Source organism: Labrus bergylta, chromosome 7, assembly GCF_963930695.1.
Source record: "Labrus bergylta chromosome 7, fLabBer1.1, whole genome shotgun sequence".
Taxonomy (NCBI): Eukaryota; Metazoa; Chordata; class Actinopteri; order Labriformes; family Labridae; genus Labrus; species Labrus bergylta.
Window position 1 is genome coordinate 13,497,924 of NC_089201.1, and position 23,845 is coordinate 13,521,768.

The 23,845-nt window shown below is 43.8% G+C and overlaps 1 protein-coding gene across 3 annotated transcripts in view; it reads left to right on the forward strand.

The window, feature by feature from the left end:
• The first annotated feature begins 345 nt into the window (after positions 1-345).
• The window catches only part of immp2l (inner mitochondrial membrane peptidase subunit 2), a 113,898-nt gene continuing 90,398 nt past the window's right edge, over positions 346-23,845 (forward strand). For 2 of the 3 annotated variants that reach the window (XM_020634943.3, XM_020634945.3), the window contains exons 1-3: positions 346-401; positions 11,689-11,823; positions 17,290-17,393. In XM_020634943.3, coding sequence (XP_020490599.1) covers positions 11,692-11,823; positions 17,290-17,393 — 236 coding nt within the window. In that variant the 5' untranslated portion in view covers positions 346-401; positions 11,689-11,691. Of the gene's footprint in view, positions 406-11,688; positions 11,824-17,289; positions 17,394-23,845 lie in introns of all 3 variants that reach the window. The other variant, XM_020634946.3, reaches the window with a different exon arrangement.

The following is a 23,845-nucleotide window of genomic DNA, read 5'->3' on the forward strand; positions in this document are numbered from 1 at the left end:
TCCCCTGAAAACACTTGTGTAATTCTAACCCTCAACCCTTCTCAACTGGTCTGCCTCAAGACTCACCACTAACTGCGGGTATGATTTCAGGCCGATTTAGACCCGATTTTGGAGCCATATGACTAATTTTCTACATTTTGTAAGCACACCTGGCCAATAAGTCTTATTCGGAATAAAATTGCAACTTTATTCTTATAAATGTATTAATTGAATCTCGTTGAATCACGACTTTAATCTCATAAATGTTCAACTGAAGTCTTTGAACTTAATAGATTGATTTAATTGCCCTGATCTGTAGCCAGTCTGTATCCATGACGATAAACCCGGTAAGCTTTAGGACCCGGAGGCGACGCCGACGCGTGACGTATGACAACAACAGGAAGACGGCACGCACGTTGCTGGTAGGTGTGTTCTGTTAGCTTCTGTAGTTTTAGCTTTAAGTTTCATAGCTAAAGTTTTGTTTTGTAACTGTGGTATGAAGACGTACAGCTTCTCTCCTGCATTTTTCACTGACCCGCTGTTACCGACACGTCGTTGCGTCATCGACGGTATTTTAAAAAGTGAATTCAAGGTTAACAGCAGCGGCTAAGCTGTTAGCATCGTTAGCAGCCGGTCACACTGACAGCAGCAGAGTGACTGACAGCAGCAGGGTTTTAAGAGCCTGAAGGAGAGAAACAGAGGCTGTTTGTGTCTGTTTCTGTGTGGGCTTCTTCAGATGTTTGCACATTATTATTATTATATGTAGCTGCTGTGAATCAGTGACAGACACAAACAGACACTCTGTAGTCCTGGTCGGTAGTAGAGGACTTTTCTGCAGGTTTGAGGGTCTCTTGCTGTAATTCAGTTTCACATTTGGTGCTACTTCATGCTCCTACTCTATAGAAGGTAAAGTTATTGTTATTTTTCAGAAAAGCTGCAGGAGTCGGTCGCTTGATTGTATGATTGTCGAGTCAGGCTGTTGTTAAAACATCATTTACTTGTATTCAGTGTTCCCTGTACTCACTTCCTTTATTGCAATATGTACCAATATTACACTGTTGTAGAATAAATATGAATGTACAAAGATGTGATGACGACTGAGCTTAGTTACAGCATTTTAGCGTAAAAGTAGTAGTACGAGTAGGGGGGGTCTCCAAGGATTAAAATGTGGGAAACACAGCAGAGAGCTCAGGCATCATGAAACTATGTGATGTGCAGGATGTAAACTACAAACACGGCAAAGCTCGAGGGCGTTACCGTCATGCTACCTCTGAGATCAGAACTAGCATGATGCTAAAATCCATAATCAATGATGACATCAGATCAGCTCAGGCGACTGATGATGACCAGTGGACAGAACACAGCGTCGGCACCATCCCGCCTCTCACAGGTCGTAAAGGTCCAAGTGTTTTGGTTAACAGCCAAAACATTTCACCAAAGATAGCTCGTCGTCATTCAGCTGAAAAAGTAGTTTAGAGTTAAACTGAACTGAAATTTGATGCCTCGTTTTCAGCGCTGCTCACGTCGATGTCAGTCGTGGTTAAATCAGGGCTGTCAGCATTCATTGTCTTTGGACTGCGATTCATTCTATTTTGTCCTTTCAGGCTCACCGTAGATAGTCGTCCTCAGTGTCTCCCTGTAGTCTCAGTGAAGAGAGTGAAGAGAAGGACACTGCTGCATCTTTGAAATGTCTCATTTCACTTTAACAAACTCTCAAGACAGCTCAGCTGACGAGTCCAAAGTAATTCATAGCTTTCAGTGACTTCTCCAGCGTGGAGGGCTGGAGGACAAAAAACCGCTCAGGAAAGTAACGGCCACCGTTGAAAAGCCTGTAGAACTGCAGCACGGGCTTTTAATTTAACATCTCCTGTAAACGACACACGTTTACATCACCTGACAACTATAGTAAAACTAAGATATTAAGATAAACTTTGATATTTGGGGCACTTGCGATACTTTAACAGCACACAGGACACTAAATATCGCTAGAAACGGCAAAGCCCGTGCCGGTGTTACGGTTAAAAGAGTTACCATGTTAACTGGTGACTGTCAGCCGACTGAGTCTGGTTGTCATACGTTACGTGTCCTAACGAAAGCCTATTTGTTTAGCTTTCATTTAAACATATCTCATAAGTAATTTTGACGTTATGATAAAACAAAAACAGAACAAAGAGGTATTTGTTAGCACACTTTCATTCTGAAAGTCATCAGTTAACATGGTCACTCTTTTAACTGTTAACACCGCTGTAGGATGAAAGTCTACAAACATACAGGCAGCTTTGTGTAATATTGATCGGTGTTGGTCGATAATGCTGCAGTTTCAGAAGTGAAGGGCAAGAAATTCCTCAATATTCAAGCATCGGTGAGTGCTAATTAGCTAACATTAGCTAGTTAGCGTTAGCTAATTAGCATTAGCTCGTGATAGTATCAGCTGTCAATATTGTTCTGGGGCAGTCATTTGAGTTAACGGCAGGAATATTTAGATTTAGGCAACACTATAATTGATGTCAGGATGAGGAGAAGTCTGATGTTCCCCCTCACAGGGGGATTAAATTCTGTAGAAGCAAAACTCGGGCTCGTCTCCTCGTCGGTTAGTGTATCACATTAAACAACAACTGTATTTCATTTGAAAAATGTAAAAATAGTAGGGGGCCACTGAGACCAGTAACTTCTCAGTAGCGTACAGTGGTAGAGAGCCTCTCTTGCCCTCCAGGTGGGCGGTTCCATAAGAGTGTGAAGTCACGTGAAAGCTATGAATATCCACCTTATGACATCACACATTGACCCTTGTTACCGTTCCTTTGAGCTGTTTGACGTCACTTTGGGATCTCTAACCACTTCCTGTTTCTGAACTTCATGTTCTAACCTCCCATCTACAGGAAGGGTCTTATTGTATTTCAAAAATAAAAGCACACAGCAGGTAAAGTACTCTCAGCTTAAGAAAGTACAAACATTTCAAAATAAAAGCCTAAGACTTTTGTTTTAAGTACAAAGTAATGGAAGTTTAAAAAATGTAGCGGTTTTAAACATCATTCCTGCAAAAGTACGAGCTTAATGAGTTTAATTTTTGCTGCTAGCTTGTCGTGCTCTAAATGAGAAGCTCAACAGAATCACAAATGAAGATGTTTGAAGTCGTTTATGAAGCAGACACGACAAACATTTGCTTCCACCAGCCTCTCTAATTTTCTGTTTTTTCTTATTTTCTTACATTTTGAATGAGATACTTTTGTAATGTTTCGATAACGAGGATTCAATCTGTTATTCCAGATAGCTCTTCTACAATGCACGGAGCTGCAGTAAACCTCCCTCCGCCGTGATAATGATGTTTGGCTGTCATGTCGCTGAAAAGGCGTTTTGAGCCGCAGACTTGATTAAATGTCAGACGCTCCAGATGTAATCAGAGAGCTGCTGTCCTCCTCCTCAGCAGCATCAGATTACTTTCTTTGTCCTGGACTCATGACGCCGTATGACATTATTACTTTTTATCATACGAACATGAAAAACACAAAATATAGACTCAAATAAACAAGAAATAAACAGTCAGGACACTCAAAGGATGGTAACTGTGAAATATAAACCTCTTTATAACAGGTTTCAGGTATTGGTCTAGGTCTTCTTCTGTTGTCTTCTTCCCTCAGTAAACGTTTTCCTGATAAGTTTATGTTCTGACACTGTAGTTTTCAAGTCTTCTTCAACACAGCATGACGGTCATTTAGTTCATTATGGTTCTATTTCCATTATGTTTCCAAATCTCAATGAGGCTACCTGGTAAAATAAAGGTAAAATTTTTTTTAAAAAAAATTAGAGTCAAAGAGAGCAGAAAGAGGGGTTAGCTACAAGGGTTAGCTGTTAAGTTTACAGTTGTGAATCCCTCGCTTCCTGGTCACGCATGGCTACAAAAAAAAACAAGATGGCTACAGCTGAAATGCTAAAAAAAGTCGTCCTCAAACTGCTGGCGACTTCCACTTCCTGTGGTGTCACTACATTTACAGCTGCACTCAAAGTATGTTTTTATTTTTTTATTTAACCAGGAAAGAAACTCATTGAGGTTAAAAATCTTTCACACAGACAGCGAGCAGCCAAATGTTTGTCAAATATCATCCACATATACATCAGGAAGAACATCTAAAGCCAGATGTATCCACCTCCAAAATTAACTTCCTCTTAAAAGCGTCCAGCGAGAGAAGTTCATTAAGTTTCAGCTCTTTTTGTAATTTGTGCCAAGTAAAGGGAGCAGCAAACTGAAATGCCTTTTTCTCCAGTTCAGTTCTGACTTTTGATACAGACAGTGAGAAAAGGTACTGTGATCGAAGAGTATGAGTCTGACTGATGAAAGTCAGAAGGTACGAAGGAAGCAGACCTAAAATAGACTTGTAGATTAAAGTACGGCAATATTTCCTGGAGGCCTTACTATTTGGGTGAACAAACATATTCTGTTCTTCAAAGTCTTTTTACCCATTTCCATCATGTTTGACTGAAAGATATAAAAACTGGACTTGAAACCAGGAGTTTCTCTGTGTGGTTCAGCAGTGTGTAATGATTCTCTGTGTAAGCTAAATAACCTCAGCAGGGAGGAGTGTGCAGATCTCTGGATGACAAGCGTCAGATCTTAATCACCTGTGGGGGGAACATAAGACAGACTTTTATCAGAAATATCAAACTCTGAGGAACGTGTCATCGGTTGCTTCCTCTGGATTTTATTTTTCGGTGCAGTCGTTTGTGATTTCGCTGGCGGGTCTGTTGACAGGTACATTCTGACATCTGCTATTTGCTCTGTACCCTGAGAGAGATGTTCAGCGGTGGCTCAGCCCGGTTATTTCTGTTTGATTTCTGAGCTGTCAAGTGGCTTTCAGCTCGTATTTGTGTCCCAGAGTGACAGATTGAGCTAACGACTTCTTCACCCAAGGCACAAACTGCCCATTACTCCTCCAAGGTAAGCAGAAACTAGGATTTTTGTTACGCTTTTCTCTGCTGCAGTGGCCTAAAAAAAAACCTCGTCTGATGTTCTGCATGAGAGACAAATCCCATTTGCGTTCGTGGCAGAGGGCCCGATCCTCCCGGCTTACAGTCAACACTGACACCCGTCCATTAATCACCTTAGTTTAGGTTGAGCGAGTGAGCTCGGTTGTGGCCATCATGCACGCTGAGGTTTGGCGGTCTGGAGAAGAATAAATATTTGGTGATGATGTTAAAGATGTTATCTGGAGTTTGTCCCATTTCAAAAAAGTACCAAAAGTCAGATCAAATGTCTCGCTAACAGAGAGGAGGAGAGAGGACATCATCAGGAGGTATTTCTGAAATCTGTTCATGTTTCCTACAAGGTGAATCCGGATCCTTTCAGGGACCTAGGAAATGTTCAGACTGGGAAAGAATAACGGCGCGGTTTGGACCTCAGATGTTACAAAACATTTGACAGATCCAATCAAACACGTTTAAAAAAAAAAAAGTGCTTCATAGATTTTTATGAAGACAGAGAAACAGCGAGGACAGAAGTGACCGTTATCTGGAAGTTTGCTGTGAGGCTTTCGGGTCTTTCCATCCGATAAACGCTCTGCAGAGGAGGCAGCGACTGCAGACCCTCCTGCTGGTAATTATGGGTAATCTGCGGGGGAAGTCTCGGTGATACGATGAGGGGAAGTCCATTTCAGTGACCGGCGCTCGCTCTTATCGAGGCAGCTGGAGGTGAAACGTGGGTCGCTCTCAGACTTTGACATTTACTGAACGTCCTGCAGCTCTGGCCTTTTTATGTTCTCCTGGCAGCTTTCTGTCACTGCTCCACTTTAAAAACTATTTTACTGTAAGGCCTCTCTCTGCTTTTTGCTTGTTGTTTTCCAGCTTTAGGCTCATTGGAAACGTTTGGCATTTGTCATTTTAGGCAGACGCTCCGTCACAGATCTAAGAAGAGTGTGTCCCCTCCATCAGCAGCACTTCAGCCTGGTGTTTGTTAATCCTGTCCACCTACAGGGACAGTTAAAGGAGCAATATGTAACTCTGACACCTAGTGTTTAAAATGGGTACTGCAAATTCTAAACATGTAGAGAGCTATCTCCCCCTGCCCCCTCCTCTCGAGAGTCGATGCTCACGCAGGTTGCCATGTGGTGGACACTGAAGCTTCAGTGTTTAGCCAGCTCTGCATCGGTCTATAAACCTTTCTGTGTTCTAACCTCTCTCCATTTTTCAAAAGCATTTCCAATATTGATCCTAGTTTGAGCACGTTTCTGCTCGTGGAGCTTATTAGAAACATGCAGAGGCTTTTTAGACCGGGTACAATCACTTCTATCTGAACCAGTTCTCTTGCCCGCTTCCATCACTGCAACACCTGTTGGTTTGACCTGATAACTGCTCTCATATCTGGCAAACCGAGGGGCGTACAAAACGGCCGTGTGGGGGTGCCTTAAAACCGCCTACCTTCTCTGGTCCAAACAAATCCAGAGCATTCAGGACCAGAATCTAAAGTTAGAAGGAGGACATACTGGCTGCTGCATTGTTGTTTCACAGGTGGCTTCATCTCCGGCCTCTCTCTCTCTCTGGTTCTTTGTGTTTGGTGTCAGGTTGTGATCGTACTGCTTCACTAAGAGCGTCCGGCCCCTCTGTGCCTTTGTTTATGACGCGGTGACAAATGCACTTGAGCACATTAAAGTGAGCTCCGCCGGGGGAAACGGTCTTTATCAAGTCTGCAGAAAAGACATTAATACTGTGGACATGGTGACAGACGAGTTAATGCAGCACGTCTCTATTCCACATTGTTATTCACGCCGGCGCCCAATAAGGAGAATCAGCTGTGTAACAAGGCGAGCGATGGAGCAGACAGGTTATCATAAACAAACACTTATTGGGAGTTATTAGAGTGCGGCAGAGCTCCTGCTTTTATATCAGCACATAAAGAGCAGACTGAGTGAAAGAGCAGCGTCCGTGTCGCCTCAGGATGACGAGGCCTCTTTATGTCGGAGAGCAGCTCCTCACAGATCCGTCACGGGTTCCACAAACCCAATTCCAGTAACCGCTTCCACTTTATTCAGATGAGCCCAATACAGAGGAGGGTATAAATATCAGATTCAGCGAGCGCAGAGCCCCCGGAGCAGACCTCAGGTCAGCAAATCAGCCACCATCAAGCCCAGACTTTGTGCTGTGTTTTTCCTCCGATCACTACAATTGAATTTCTGGCTCTGCGCGCTGGCCTCCATCTCGGGCCGCTGACTAATGTTGGCGATCCAAAGCTTTTCCAGAGCGATAAATCCACAGGGGAAGGACGCAGCCAGGCAGCAGGGACGCTGATTACAGGCCGCCGCTGTGAGATTTCCCCTCCAACCAGTTCTACTTCTGCCTGGGCAGCAGTTCCGCGCTGTGCAGGGGGGAGCCAATAAAAGACCTGACCTACAAATAAGTTTGGACGGAGACCCGGGAGAGTGAGAGCTGTGGACCTGAGGAAGAGGGGGGTCAGGCACCGCTGTGTTTTACTAACAGCCTGACAGGCAGCTGCTAATTAAGGTTTTAATTAAGGTGCAGTTTCACACAAGCGCAGCGGCGTTTCTACTTAAACCATCTTATTTTATATTCATGTAGACGAATACGCTGAGTCAGCAGGTTTTTTAATCTTAGGTACATGAAGACATGCCCAAGTAAATAAAATCTAAATTACATTTTCTATCAATCAAGACACCAACTTTATCTCATTATGCACACACACACACACACACACACACACACACACACACACACACACACACACACACACACACACACAAATGTCCAATGCCATTTTAAAAGGTATTTCTTTTGGCCATTTTTGCCTTCATTGGATCGGACAGGAAATGGGAGGATAGAGCGGGGGACAACATGCAGCAAAGGACTGAGGTCGGATTCTAACCCACGGGCTGCTGCCACGAAGACTACAGCCTCTGAACATGGGGCACATGTCATGACCGCTCAGCCATCCGGCGCCCCATCCAATGCCTTTTTATTCCCAGATCATCAAATTCAAATGTCACCGTTCAGAGTCTGTTTAGCGTCTTTTTTAAGGTCCCTCCGGTGTTTGTTTAAAACATTTCTAACCGAGGATGATTTTCACGGTTGCTGTTGAACGACGTCAGACGTTTACATTTCCATTTAAAGGAGCACTTCAGCTGCTGTTTCCAAGGTCGTTTTCAAAATGAATTTCTAAAGACACACAGACGGGAGTCCTTTGAGTTTTCAGGAGAGAAACAAATAAACCTGAACCTCACCGAGAGCGTCTGAGGAGGATCCTGTGATAGAAGACAAAGTTTCCTGCTGACGACGTCAAACGATAGTCTCCAGTAACCATCTCTGCGTTCTTAAGAACACCAGGACCCTCCGTTAATCCGTCCTTTTATCATGTACGACTTGACCACATACGAGGACATTTCACTCGACATTTCTGTGAAACACTTGGAGCTTAAGTCTATTTTTCACAGCAGGTTTGGTGATCGGACACTGAAACGCATCACGCCGAGCCCGTTCTCCCCCCGCTGGAGTTTTTCATCCGCTCGCTCCAGGAAGCCCAGACAGGCGTGAAATGACCGAGCAGCTGGCAGCGGCAGCAGCAGCCACGCACCGCTGCCTCCGGTGCACAGCTATCAGCCTCGTGTGGACGTCCAGCCGCCGCACTCTGGAGATCTGCTACAGCTATTACCTCCACATCACAGGACTTCAGAACATCATCAACAGCAAAGTGTACTCCCTCCACGACCGACCCGTCTGCAGCCGGAGGAGTGACCTCGCTGCAGAGAGGCTCGGTTTAAGAAGACGATCATGTGTCAGCTGTGGTGTTCATTTAATGACTGAGTAAAGGAACATTTTAGTGTTTAGGAGGAGGTAAACAGTTTTTATCTGCTGTCATCTCTGCAGCTCTGTGAAAGTTCTGTATTTAGTTCTGGCACGCCCTGGAGACGGACCGCGGCGCTCACTGTGAAAACATGATCGTTGACAGGCAGTGAACGGCGGCATATGAGGAAACTGGGGGTCATACTAAAGTAAAGCTGCTCCATCATCCCTTCTGGGCCTCCATACATGTGTGTGTGTTGGTGGGGACTGTGTCTGCAGAGACTGGATAGACGATGGCAGCGTTTTGGGTGCCTGAAGACGCAAACTTTTGAAAACGGGTTCCAGGGTGCACACACAAACAGCACCGTCTCTGTCTTTTTTATCTCAGCAGTACATACGGCAGCTTTCAGTAGCAGCTCACGCTTCCTCATGCAGCTTGAGATGTCTTTGAGGTGACCACCTGTGTTTCCATGGCAACGATAAACATCATGGCCACCATGAAAGACATTAATTAACATGAATAAATAAATAAAGGATGATGATTAAATAAATCACAGTGGTTCAGTCTCTTACAGTGAAGAAGGTGTTGTTTAAGATATAGACACACACACAATCACACAGACACACACATATACACACACACACACACACACACACACAAACCGCAGAGAGTTCCCAGCCTCACTGAACGTTACGTCTTATTAAACACGGCGATCTGCCTCCGCCGGGCGTTGTAAGACATCAGCTCCCACCGTGTGCTGCAGGGAGGAAACTCCGGCGCCGGAGCAGAAAATCTATTCTAGCATAACAATCCGTCTTGACGTGAACATATTGCCATTACACTTCATACAGCCCCTGCGTGACTCCCCCCTCTCAGAGAACAAGTGTATCATCAGAGGAGCTTCAAGGTTTCGCTCAGTCCCTGCAGCGCTCGCGCTCACTTCCTAGAGTTTCCTGTCGACTCGTTTAAATCCTGACTCTGACTCAGCAGGTCTCACATCAAAGTCTGGGTGAAATGAAGAATCCTTCTCACCTTGTTAGCTCAGTGTCCACATCATCATGTTCTGCTTTCAGCAGCAGGGCGCCCTCACACTACATCACACGCGCCATGTTCTTCCTCTAGTTTTAATCTGAAATGAGTGTGAGCAGAGCGAGCTGTCTCCAGAACTTCAGAGCCACAGGAGGGTTTCTCACAGTTCAGTTCTGACAGCAGCATGAAGACCAGGAAGTAATGATCTACTTCATTTAGTTCACTGATTCATGACGTTAGATCTGAGTGTGTTTCACCCTAAAGAGCAGCTTTCAAAGTCAATCTAAAAGAACAATAATTCTCAACAGGGAGGATGACGTCTCTCTCGTGTCCACAGAGCACCCCGCTTGCCTGTTTTCAGCACTATGTAACTTTGGCAGCGGGCTGAGGTCATCTGGTGAGAAGTACGTATGTCTTTATGGCACTAGTTCACACAGCATCCCTCAGCTACAAAGCAGCCAGTTAGCCTGTCTCTGTACTGTTTGATATGACAGCTGAGGCTAAGAGGAAGAGGAAGGAGAGAGAGAGCGAGCGAGCGAGGCGCAGAGTGTTCATTCCTGCAGATATTATTCAGAAGAGATTGAGACCTGTATCCTGTACAGCATGTATCGTTAGCGCTGTCATCGTCGTCTCGTGTTTAGCAGCTTCACCGGCTGCAGGAAGTCGTCTAACCTGAGTTCTGTCTCTGGTTTGATACAAAGAAATCAATAAATCCATCTGATGCCAAAGAGTGGTCTCTTTCCTCGTCCATCTTCAAGTTAGCTTCATAAGTTTAAAACCTCACAAACTGATCTGAACGAGCATGCAGTAAATTAACCTCTCCAATGTAGCCATTTAGCTACGGCCTATAGTCGTCATGGTAACAGTTAATTCGGTGCAGTTGTACTCAGAGATCTTTGGGGGGCGCCAAATTACACCGAACCAAAATTAATGCATACTGTTGCTTCAGAGAACGCCCATTTACTCGTAACAGTTTTATCAGTGATGACTTCTGACCTTCTTTGTGTTTAAACGTCTTTTACGTCCGTGGCTCAGTGGTAGAGTCGTCGCCTCTCAACCGGAAGGTCCATGGTTCGATCCCCAGCACTAAAACATGTCCTTGGGTAAGACACTTAACCCGGCATTGCTCCCGCTGCTTCGGTGGCGATGTATGACTGGATTAGTGTTGTACTTACTCTCTGATGTTAAGTGAATTGTAGAATATAAACTTGTGAGAATAGAAAAAGTGTGGCGCTCTCCTTGTGGATGTACAAACCGACTCCGACTAACTCATCATCACACACAGGAAAATAGTGGTTGTTATAACGAGGAGATAACGAGATGAATATGCTGAGATCGACCTATATGTGCTCATTATGTCGGTGAAACAAAATTATTAACAAAGTAGACGAGGCGAACCATTAAACGATGTTTCTTTGTGCAATACTTCACCAAAAATCATCATTATCTAAAATGAAATCTCTCATTTTAATTATTTTAGTTTTTGTGGACTTTGGCGCCCCCTGTGGACAAAGTATGTAGTGTGCAGCTCTGGTAATCTGGAATTGGTGATCCAGTTTTTCTTGGAGCAGCCAAGAGGAAAGTGATCTGTGTGTGTATTTCTTTGTAATACTGTGATGTGGTGTTCTCTGTATAATCCGACCTGAGTGTGTTTCAGTGCTTGCTCTTCCTCTTAACACCTGCTCACTCTCTTATTGTCCTCTTCTCCCCCCTGTGTTTGCTCAGACCTCCCTCTCTTTCCCGTGCAGGTTTCTGTTTCTCTCATGCCGCTGCATCGACCCGCTCTGCCCTCAGAGATCGATGCAGTTTAATCCATCGTAGTCTAATCCAACCTGAGCGACGTCTGCCTCCCTCTGTGTCCTCACGGTTCTGATGCTCTCCTTCTGTTTGTGCTCCAGGAGATGGCTCGGCAGGCGTCAAAGGGGCGGTACCTGCGGGCGTTCGTCAGCGGCTTCTTTGTCGCCGTTCCCGTCACGGTCACTGTCCTGGATCGGTTCGCCTACGTGGCACGAGTGGAGGGAGCGTCCATGCAGGTGAGATGTTACACACAGAGTCAACAATCAGCGGAGGGACAGAGAAATCCTCCAGCTGTCCGTCTTCAGAGACGTCCCTGGGGTGCACAGCGGAGCGGGCTGCAGAGGCTAGATTCTGTTTTCAAAACACGCTGATAACAGAGAGGCCGCGGCGTCCTCACAACGGGGAAGTCCAGTGTAAGAAACGCCAAAAAGAAAGTGTTGAGGAACTATATTTTCCGTCATCGTAAATTAACGAGGTCTGAGGCCTTTTAAACCTCTGCACACGGGGCGCTGGTGGCGCAGGGATTAGTGCTCGTGCCCCAGGTGTAGAGGCTGTAGTCCTCTAAAGCCGGCGGCCCGGGTTCGAGTCCAGCCTGTGGCTCCTTTCCCTCATGTCGTTCCCTGCTCTCTCTCTCTCCCTCTGTCCACTGTCCTATCCCGCTATTGAAGGCACGAAAAGCCCAAAAAGAAATCTTTAAACCTCTGCACACAAAGTAAACATTTCCTCGTCTCAGGTGTCTGTCTACTCTGGAAAAGCTTCAACTCCACATGCACCCCATTCACAACCTCTTTTATCCTCATCTAAGCAGTAAACAACCCGAGCCATTCTCATTTCCAAAGCCAGCTGTAAAAAAGAAAAAAAAAAAACACATAACAGAAAACAAGTGCCTGTTGGGTTTTGACCGAGATGGTTTCCTGTCGTGCGGCTTATTATCCTCGACGCGTTCTGCATTATGCATTAAACAATCTGCTCTCTATTTTTAATGAGCATGAATATTAAAACGTGCATGTTGCTCTTTGGTTCATGTTGTGTATTCTTGTCGCTGTTCATGTCGGGTCAGGAAGCCGACCGCGATGAAAAGCTCCTCAAAAGTTCGAGGCTCTGATCAAATCTCTTCAAATCAGTAATTAAACGGTTGGACACTGGTCGACTGAACGAGCTGTTTACACTCCTGCAGCCTGACATGCGAGAGGCGGTGTCTCCTGGCTTCACCGTGGTTAAACTTTTATTCCGGTTAATCTGTGTACGTGGAACCTTGATCCCCTGCGAGTGAGTCTGTCTGCATCAACAAATCCATTTGTACGAGACTCACGTCCGCAGCGAGGAAGAATGACATGACACAAGTCAAATCCAGGCTCTGTATTTTCTGTCTGACTGAGCTGTGTCTTCCTCATGTTAAAAGTTAAAGGCACGATGATCCGGCGGGAGCAAAGTGTGGAGGCTGCTCCTCGTCAACATATCCCCATCGCTCTCTGATATTCAAAACATGAGGTGAAAACATCGTTTGATTCTGATTTACTGTCTGAAGTCTTCATGATGAAAACAACAAAGAAAAGCTCCAGGTGCATTATGGAGATGTTGTAAAGGTTAAAGTAATATGATGCAACTGTTTTACCTTTTAAACAAATCAATATTTAAAGTCAGTGGTAGCTGGTCATTAGAGGGCGCTAAGGCGTCTCCTAACTATTCCAATAAAGACCAATAAGATACGCTTCCCCTAAATGTAAATGAAATTGTGCTCAGTTTGGCTGTTTCTTTTTTGTTTGTTTTATTTTTGGGCTTTTTGTGCCTTTTAATGGAGAGATAGGACAGTTGATAGAGTCAGAAATTAGGGAGAAAGAGCGAGGAAGGACATGCGGGAAAGGAGCCAAAGGTGGGATTTTAATCTGGGTTAGGACACACACTAACCATTGCCCCACCAGCGCCCCAAGTTTGGCTGTTTTTTAAAATATTTTTTTTAACTTAACTCCGTTTAACTGACCAGGAAATGATTCAGTAGGAACATTTTATCGTGTCAATAACCCGAAAACTGTCACCAATCGAGGCGGCGGTAGACCAGCAACTCCCATGTCATGCACGCATGAGTGCTTACATGAAACGTTTGTGCACCGAGGAGAAAACTGCTGCACGTCCGTCCTGTCTCCATGACAACAGTCTGTTGACAACGGCCGCTGTATGACTGACACTGCTCCGTTACTTTTTACTGCATGTTTTATATTTGAGATTGCTTTTTTCCCGATCAGACACGGAGCGAGGAGGATGTGAGTACAAGACCTGATGTGTAGGAGACAAAACTACAGGGAATATCAAACATTTGGAAAAGAGTGCCAGTGATGTCAACAGCGCCTTTTAGAAAAGTTGAAAGATTGTGCAGCGCTCGGAAAAAAGACACTGGGCGCTGCACTTTTTCTCCAGATTTTGATTCAGACAACTTTATGAATCCCTGAAGGGCAATTCAGTTTCACAGCCGACCGAGTCAGCCGCCTGCTGCTGCAAACGCTCTCTACTCATTGGAAACAATTGGAAAAAGACGATGGCGCTCAGAGAGACACGCTCGATGGTCATGGGGTCTTAAATGTTTTTGTGTCTGAAGTCTGGTGGCTTTAAAGCGAGTGATGTGACCGCTTGTTCAGAAACAGAATCCTCCACATCGCTCAGCGTGTCCTCAGATGTTTGGTCCATCTGTGCTGAAGGTCGACCACGCTGCAGCAGCAGAAAAGACTTCCTTTTGGATTAACGGTGCAAATTCTAAAAAGCACGGGTGCATACATGTTATGCTTTTGTGTGGTATTGGCTTTTAATCGTTTATGTATTTGCAGCTTCTTGTGAAGCGTAAAGGTCATCCATGACTGACAGGTTGTGCGTTTGTAGTCGTGTTGTTCTCGCCTTTTTTTGTTTGTTGCTGAAGTCAGGTTAATGTTTAGCAGGTTCATCACAGCAGCATGAGAACAGAAACACAGAAAGCTGTAGTGTGTGTGTGTGTGTGTGTGTGTGTGTGTGTGTGTGTGTGTGTGTGTGTGTGTGTGTGTGTGTGTGTGTGTGTGTGTGTGTGTGTGTGTGTGTGTGTGTGTGTGTGTGTGTGTGTGTGTGTGTGTGTGTGTGTGTGTGTGTGTGTGTGTGTGTGTGTGTGTGTGTGTGTGTGTACTTTGTTTTGCAGTGCTTGGGAAGTTGTCATGGAAACAGTGTTCTCTGAGCTCCTGATGGTGATGAATATGTACCACTGAGTTTTTGATTTGTGTCAGAAAAAGAGGCGAGCATCGAGCTCATGATCATCTCCTCAGAGTTTCACACATATTAATCGATCATTTCTACTTTGATTAATTTTTATAATTTGTCTAATAAGCCCGATTTATAATATTTATCATGTGAGTTTATTCATTTGACTTTTTTTTTCATTGCTGCCTTTTCTTTCACATACTTGAAGCTAAAGTTGGGTACTGCAGTCCAAATTCTAAACATTATAGAGAGCTGTCTCCCCCCGCCCCCTCTTCTCTACAGTCGATGCTCACGCAGGTTGCCATGTGGTGGACACTGAAGCTTCAGTGTTTAGCCAGCTCTGCATCGGTCTGTAAACCTTTCTGTGTTCTAACCTCTCTCCATTTTTCAAAAGCATCTCCAATATTGATCCTAGTTTGAGCACGTTTCTGCTCGTGGAGCTTATTAGAAACATGCAGAGGCTTTTTAGGTCGGGTACAATCACTTCTATCTGAACCAGTTCTCTTACCCGCTTCCGAGGGGCGTCCAAAACAGTCGTGTGGGGGTGTCTTAAAACCGCCTACCTTCTCTGGTCCAAACAAATCCAGAGCATTCAGGACCAGAATCTAAAGTTAGAAGGAGGACATACTGGCTGCTGCATTGTTGTCAGAGAAGCCAGCACTTCAACATAGCATGTTTCCTTAATGTCTGATCATATAGTAAGCTCACTTTATCATTTCACTCACTACATATCTTACTGATTGGACCTTTAAGTCGTATTATTTCAGATTACAGTTGTTATTCTCAACTTAAACTTTGTCTTCTTTAGTTCTCAAAGTTTTGCGAATGTTTGCATCATCTCTCTAGAAAACTAAATTAAAAATCTGACAATGTGCTGCTGCAGTCAAAGCATCGCCCTTTGAAAATTTCTTACAGATTTCAAGTCTCCATGGCTGCAGCTTCAGAGACAATTCAGCATGAAATATAAAGAAATATGAGTGTGAGAGGAGCTGATGAAGTATCAGAGTGTATCAGATAAACTCACTGGCTGGCAGTTCTCACAGGGATGTTTATTTAAGTGCAGACACATTCCAGATTTTTTGTCAATTACCAAAGCAAGCGTGAAATGGTCTGAGCGCATCCTGTTTAATGAAACCGTCGACGTGTCACTGGCTTTGTCACGCGTGCATCCTTCCTGAAAGTGACACAAAGTGAGACGTGAGAATAATGATTTTCATCGTTGTTGTTGTTTATAAGGGGGGGGGGGGGTATCCAAGTCAAGCGTGTGATGGAGCTGTCATAGTGGATGTGGTTGTTTGGAGTTTTATTTTACACAACAGTGAAATTTAAGAAGAATTTTATCATGTGGATCATTAAAAGAGGGCTTGTATTTTTTTTTTCTTAGTACTTTTTTGGGCCCCTTTGCCTCCATTAGATTCGATAGGATGGGCGGAGAGAGGGAGGGATGACATGCAGCAGAGGGTCGAGGTTGGATTTGAACCTACAGCCGCTGCACTGAGGACTAAAGTCTTCAGGGACATAACTGCCAGGCTGTCCAACGCACTGGGAGAAAGTTTGATCAAAGAGAACAGTTTAGCGCTGTTTCGACCAAGCGGTCCAGTTAGTCCGGTCCATGAGGTAAACCCTGACCTTGCTTGCATTTCCACAGCCAACTGTACCCTCAGTTGGTTGGCAGAGTGTAAGCCAGACGGAGAAATTAGCGCCGGCTACATAATAGAGTAACATCAGAGCAGCGTGAAACAGGTTATGAATTAATAAAATAAATTTGTACTTCGCCTGTTATTTTGCTGTCATTTATTTCTATTTTTGTCTTTTTCTGTTCCGACTTGGACTTTTTTTTTTATAATTTAATTTGTGTGGATTTTAAATTCATGTTTGTATGAGTGGACCCCAGGAAGAGTAGTCGCTACTTAGGTAGTGGCTAATGGGGATCCAAATAAACAATAAATTCAACGAAGAAGAAGAAGAACGAAGCACCTCAGGTTGTCCATGGGGCGGTGCTACGTGCTGACATTAGTCGCAAAAAATCAAAGACAGTTTTGATTTTACTCTCTTGAAACTGACAGGGTATTTAAACATGGCACGGTCTGAATGGATGATCGGTTCGACCAATCAACAGACTGCATTGCGTCTAGGTCCACCCTTTATGTTCTGACCCAACAGAATGTTTGCAAAAAAGTAGGACGGTAGGGATAGGTTTTTTCGGTACCATTTCCAATCTTGGAAACTCAAGTAAATGCGTACTGAACTGAACCAAACTGAGCCGGGCCGCTTGGTGGAAACAAGGCTTTGGACTTCCATATTCACTCTTTGGGCCTGACGGTCTCCGCTGACCCGCTTCTTGTTCTGACAGCGACCATCTTCTATACAAACATTAAACTGACTTGATGCTGCTCACCATCTCAACTGTCTTTGTTTTTTACCTGGTCATGAAGGGTGTTTGTTTATATTTGTGTTTTTGTGTGTGTGTGTGTGTGTGTGCGCAGCCGTCCCTGAACCCAGATGGAGGGTCTGAGTGTGACGTCGTCCTACTGAACCGCTGGAGTGTGAGGAACTATCAGGTCCAACGAGGGGACATCGTCTCCGTCCTGTGAGTAACAAGTTTTATTTAAAAAAAACTCCACAAACTTGTTTTCTCAACACGAAAAATTCAACACATCCTCATGAAGCCACTGAATCATCTGAGGACTTCATGTGGACTTCAGAACTCAGGGGTGTCTTTCATTCAGGGATGTGTATGATTCACAGTTCTGTCGATAGCTGGTGCTTGTAGAGGATTGTAAAACAAACATAGTGAACATCTTGGATGGTACCTGCTCAGGTGAGTCTGTGTGGTTACGAGTTAGTCCCAGGCTGAATACATTTGTTGTTCTTTGTTGTTGTCGTTACATAAGCGTTCACACATTCCTGCTACATATTCATTCTTTCATATGTCCCTCTGACTCCATAGTTAGCACTCTCTCTCTCTCTCTCTCTCTCTCGCTCATGTTTTGCTCCCGTGTTGTGGCTGAAGTGAAGACAGGTTTTTCTTCGTACGAGCGGTGCAGCTTCGCATAGCTGGACGAGCGCTCAGCATAGGGTGTCTCTAACGTTGACGTGATCACAGAAACTCTGACATTTAGATCCGTCCTGGTGGCATTATCACCCCACCCCCCTCCTCCCCTCCCCTCCCCTCCCCCTATGAGCCTGTTTGTCTTCACATCTTGACACCACCTGTTTACATGGCAGCTCTTTTTAAGGATAGTTCAGTCCTCCGCAGATGAAGCAGATCGGCATTGCGTCGCCTCAGCGCTGAGGATTTACTAAAAATCCTTCACACAGCCACATCCATCATCCGCCCAGAATATTTAAATTTCCAATGTGAAGCAGGGAGACTGAATCCTGCTTATAATTGGCACTCATTTTGAAAGAAAAATGCTGAGGCCCGTAGAGTAATATGTTATTTGCAGAATGCCTCTCATTTTCAGAGGTAAATTTTGTGTCTGAGCTGCCGTAGCTGTTTGTCATGCTCTCCGTGCAGACCATTACAAACCGGATTGATTTTATGTTCGGCTGTGAACAGAACCATTTGCCTTTGAGCGGGCCTCACAAACTGATTTCTGCAAAACATCATTTTCTGCAAGAGGGGTAGGAAATGTGTCCCGCCTGTTGTGAATCTACATCACGAGAGAGACGAACAGAGTCCCAGCTCTTGGCTCGCTTTCGTGCTTGTTTACGTTGAAGGGTTTGATGACAGCCATGTTGGAATCAGCAGGGGAATTGTGTTGAAGTTTCACAGTCTATGAATATTCATCGAAAACTCAGCCGGCATGGAAACCTTCAAAAGCGGCGAGCTTCATCCCTCTGCGGCAGAAGCGGCCTGTCACATGTTTGCTTTGAGTCGAGGATCTCGGTGACAGCCGACGAGCGTCTGAAGCTCCGAGCTGCTGCTTCTGTTTCTTGGACAAACGCCGACTCTGCGCTCAGCGAGAAGAGCGAGGGATAACTCTGCCGAGGCTGCATTTTGGGGGAGGGGACAATGAGGGGTCCTGGTTTAAAACTTCTACCTGTGGTTTACCTGATTCACATGATGAGCTCTGGACACGGCAACATATTTTTGTACGGATCCAACAATAAGAATTTGTTTGCAAATTATTGCAACTCTCTTAAGGGATACTCTGGTTTTCTTGCCATCCATTTTTTTTTCTTTTGGGCGCTATTTGATGAACAGGTAGGGTGGCATGATATGAGGAAAAAATATTTGATAGGGTTGTTCAATTAGGCGACAAGGACATGAAGGGCAATAAAGTAAAAAAATCCGTCTTGGTCTCAAGACCACTTTTTGGAGGTCTCGTCTCGGACTGGAAAGCATTTTTACTCTGACATGTCTTGGACTCTGTATTTTAAATCATGACCATCGCTGATAGGCTGTTTATCCACATCACTTTTTACTGTGATTAGAAGGAAAACGCCTCTTTCTAAAAGAACAAATAACTTCAATTCATTTGTATTTTGATTTTTATCCCCCAGTTACGTCACCAACCTTCCTGGTGTTACAGTCTAAATGAGTGACACGCCCCCTAAACACAATTTGATGACTTTTCAGTAATATTTATGGTCTTGGTCTTGTCTCGGTCTAGCCCTGTCTTGGTCTTGGTCTTGATCTCGATCCCTAAATGCCTTGGTCTTGTCTTGGTCTGGAAGCACTCTGGTCTCGGGATGTCTTAGTCCTGGTTAGTGTGGCCTTGACTACAACTCTATCACAACTTCTGACCAAATGTGATCCCTGTTTGTCTGAAAAAAACTGTAAACTTTACCTGTGTAGCTTCAGCCTCATATTTATGATCTTCATCATCATCAGCGTAAAAAGTTTTCTCCTGCAGCCCTTTCAGCACGTTAAGATCCCTGAGACATTCATTTCCATAAGAGGTATCATTCCAGAGCTTTACAAAGACTCTTTTCTTGTTATTTTTCTTCCTTTCACCTTCTCGCCTAAAGAGTCTCCTGAGATCAAACCCGTGCAGGCGCCAACACCTCATGCTTAATTTTTTCAGTCAATTTAAAAAAAAAAAATGCTAAAACACACTAGGGGGGAAAACAGAGAGGAAATGAAGTACAAACTGTTCAGGTGAGAAAACATAAAGCCTTTGGGGTTTCTAAAAACATCTCATCCTGAACGAGACGACAAACAGAGACTATAAATGACAAGAGAGAAGAAACACAAGGATGACAACAATACAGGAATACCAATGAGAGTCAAATAAATGAGCTTAGTTTTTGTGTTTCAGGCGTCGGGATCGAAGCTGCATGTTTGGTGGTTGAGTTCTTTTTTCTTTTCGTCCATGAGATGAAATTCTGCTAAAAACTTTTGCTGCAGTTTGTCACAGACGGAGGTGAACTCTGTTATTTTGTGACCGTTCAGACATTCTTATTCCCAACACGTCAACAGACATATGATTAATCCTTCAGGACTTCAGGTTTTTTTTAGACAGCCATTATGTAGCTGACTGTTTCTCTGTTTTTCTTTGTTCGTCTCTGACACTGTTGTTTTGGTGATTTTCTTCAACTTAAGTAAGAAAATGTCCTCAATCTCACCCCTGTTTTCCATCCTGTTTTCTCTGCTAACTTTTTAAAGGACAAGTCTTGTGATGTTCTTTATTTTCCCTCATTCAATTCCCAAAGAAGACAAATCAAACAGTGAAAATAATAACTTTATATTGTATACCACAGCCTGATATATCTCTTCCCTGTGTGCTTTCAAATACAGCAGCTCAGTCAGTGACCATGGGGATGTTCATAGCGACTAACATCACCATTCAATACAAGACACAAATTTAATTGGGTTGGTTTCATCCTCCTGATTAATGTCGTTACAAACTTCAAACTACCGTCAACTGTGGTTTGGTCGCCACAAACTCCTGAGAAAAATATTAAAAATTTTCCTTCAAGACGATCCAGTTTGTTCAGGTAGAAAGTTTCTGATTTCTTGTTCTAATTTTAGTTTCCACAACCTTGTTTTCTGCTTGAAACAGTGCTAATGAGAGCTGTGTGTAAACACAAGAATAACAAACGGTTACATCGTTTGATCTGTTATTCACATGAAAACATGGACAGATGCGGATTAAATTGATTCATCACTAATAAATAATGTAACGTGTTACTCAGTTAGAACTCTTGAATCAAGGAAAATTAGAACCGGATTAACTGGACTTGACTTTCCACCAGACGTCACACCACACCTTCACACAGTATGAACACACCGCTTCACACATTTGTCATATTTTCCTCACAAGGTTTAATCTGCTGTCATGCGTCAGACAGCGGCCACCTCCTCTGACATGTTTCATAAAGAGACAAGCTGAGGCGTCTCACTGCTCATAAACTACATTTAATACATTTATATCTGGACAGATTGCTGTTCAGCAGAGCAGGAAATGAAGTATTCACGTCTTCTTACAGCAAAAGATTTATGGGCTCACCGCTAATGCTAATTAGCTAGTAAATAATCATGTGTTGTACAGTAAAGCAGAGACAGTCGAGGGACCTTATCAGTGTTGTTTACCAGCTCGACAGTCAGATTTAATGGATTCTTCTCTGCAAAGGACTTTTTTCCTGGAGTGTGTGTGTATATGTGTGTTTGTGTTACTATCTTAATGAGGTCCCGATTCCAATTCTTAACCATTGTTATGAGGACATTTATGTTGATCTCTCACTCAGACTGTTCTAAGGTTCATATAAGAGTAATCAACTGTCTACTTCAAAAATATGACAGCATAGATCACGTGTGACACGAGTATTGCTACTTGCGTTAAATTGAGAGTGAGGCGGTGACCTCTAGTGGACAAAATATGTATTCGTTGAGGTTGATGGATAGGCCACCACGGGTATTACTTTATGTGTAACCAAATGTCAAAAATTATTATTTTTCTAAATCAATTCATGATTCCTGCATAGGCGACATATGCAGGAGCTGATCCCAACTTTCATTGGGCGAGAGGCGGGGTACACCCTGGACTGTTTGCCAGTCAAAGATCTCATATAGAGACGGACAACCAGCCACACTCACATTCAAACCTACGGACAATTTTTAGAGTCACCAATTAATCTAACAAGCATGTCTTTGGACTGTGGGAGGAAGCCGTAGTACCCGGAGAGAACCCACGCATGCACGGGGAGAACATGCAAACTCCACACAGAATTGAACCAGGAACCTCCTCTCTGTGAGGCAGCGGAGAGAACAGCGCTAACCACTACACCACGTGTAGCCATTAGCATACTCAGTCTGATTTATAAAATATAACGTCATATTTATCTCAGCCAGTAAATAAGAAAGGCCTTGATATAGTATCTCTGTTACTATTTTGATGTTCCCAAACCCCTCCCCCCTCTGCAGCTTCACCAAATATTCTGAATATGGTTACTCATAGTAGTCTAAATGGCGACGGCCAGAGTGCCAAACTGCAGGCTTTTAAAAAGACAGTAAAAACAGTGGGTAATGCCACGGTGTCTATATCCACTTATCTTAATATTACTTTAATCTTTATCTATATGCCTAAGATGGAGCCAGAGCGGGGATTGTATTAGTATTCCTTATAATGAAGAAATGTAGCAAGGGGAAACAGCCAGCTTGGCACCGTCGAATGTAAAAAATATCTTCTACCCTTAATGTTGAAGAATTATTTTTCGGCCTTGGCACTTATTTCAACTACTGCTACTACTTTAATTGATGGATCTGACGGAGCCTTAATTCATAAAGTGGAATATGTTTCAAACTTTGGAAAACTGCTACAGTACAGATCCTGTTTTAAAAGCAGCAAAAAGCTTTACAAACAATTGGAAAAGTTATAATTTAGTTAACAAAGTTTGAATTGGAATTATGGGAATGAGAGTTTGAATCATAGGATTATTATTAATAATAATAATAATAATAATAATATATGTGTGAGGAGCAGGAGTTTGAATTGGATACGGGACTGGACAGGGAGCCAGTGGAGAATTTGCAGGACAGGGGTGATGTGTTCACGGGATCGGGTGCAGGTGAGAAGGCGTGCAGCAGAGTTCTGGATGATTTGGGGTTTATTGAGTATGATGTGCCGTGAAGGATACTGTTGCAGTAATCGAGTCTGGATGTGATAGATGCATGGATTAGTGTCAGCAGAGAATGAGAGTAATGGACGGAGACTGGCTTTGTTTTTAAGGTGAAAGAAGGCAGTTCTTGTGAGCTGGGTGACGTGGTAATCAAAGGAAATTAAGGAGTGCTTTAAGTCACCAGATTGGTTCATTGAGAATTGTTTAATGGAAATAATGACTTGTTTGTTTTGATGGCATATTTGTGTTCACTGATGCGGTCCTTTTAGTCTACGTTTGGTACCATGTTTCCTCTTATTGTCCTTTGTACATTTTATTGTGAATCAATACGCATGATGCTGGAAGTCTTGTGTCGTGCTGCAGACACCACAAGGAAGCTTTTACATATTTTCTACCCCAGCACACCTGTGCAGTACTCTAACGCAGTGGTTCCCAAAGTGGGTGTCGGGACCCCCTGGGGGGTCACAAGACACTGAAGGGGGGGGGGGGGGGGTCGCGAGATTCCTTCCAAAAAATGTAAGAATTACTTGAAATTGCACATTTTACCCCGATTGTGAAAACAAGTACAAAAAAGTAGTTCAGGAGATGGACAGCTGGTGTCCCCAGTCTCTAACACCTTCTTTTGGGGGTCATGGCTCGGAAAGTTTAGGAACCCCTGCTCTAACGCCCAGACGTTGGTCTTTTCTCCACTCTTTTTCTTACTTTTCCACCATAACCTCTCCCACACAAATGTGCCTATAACCGCTTCAGAGACCACTCCACTACCAAATGACGTGAAGCTGGACCCCTGTTGTTTTTCCAGTGACTTGTCCCTACTATAGCAAACCTTGTATTACCCAACATTACCCGACATACATCAAGCATGCCAGCTTTCATTAATAGTTTTTGAGATAATGAATTATCTAGAAATACAATAAACTTGAAATATGCATCCTCATAAAACCATTATATACATGAATAGAAGCCTGAGTACAT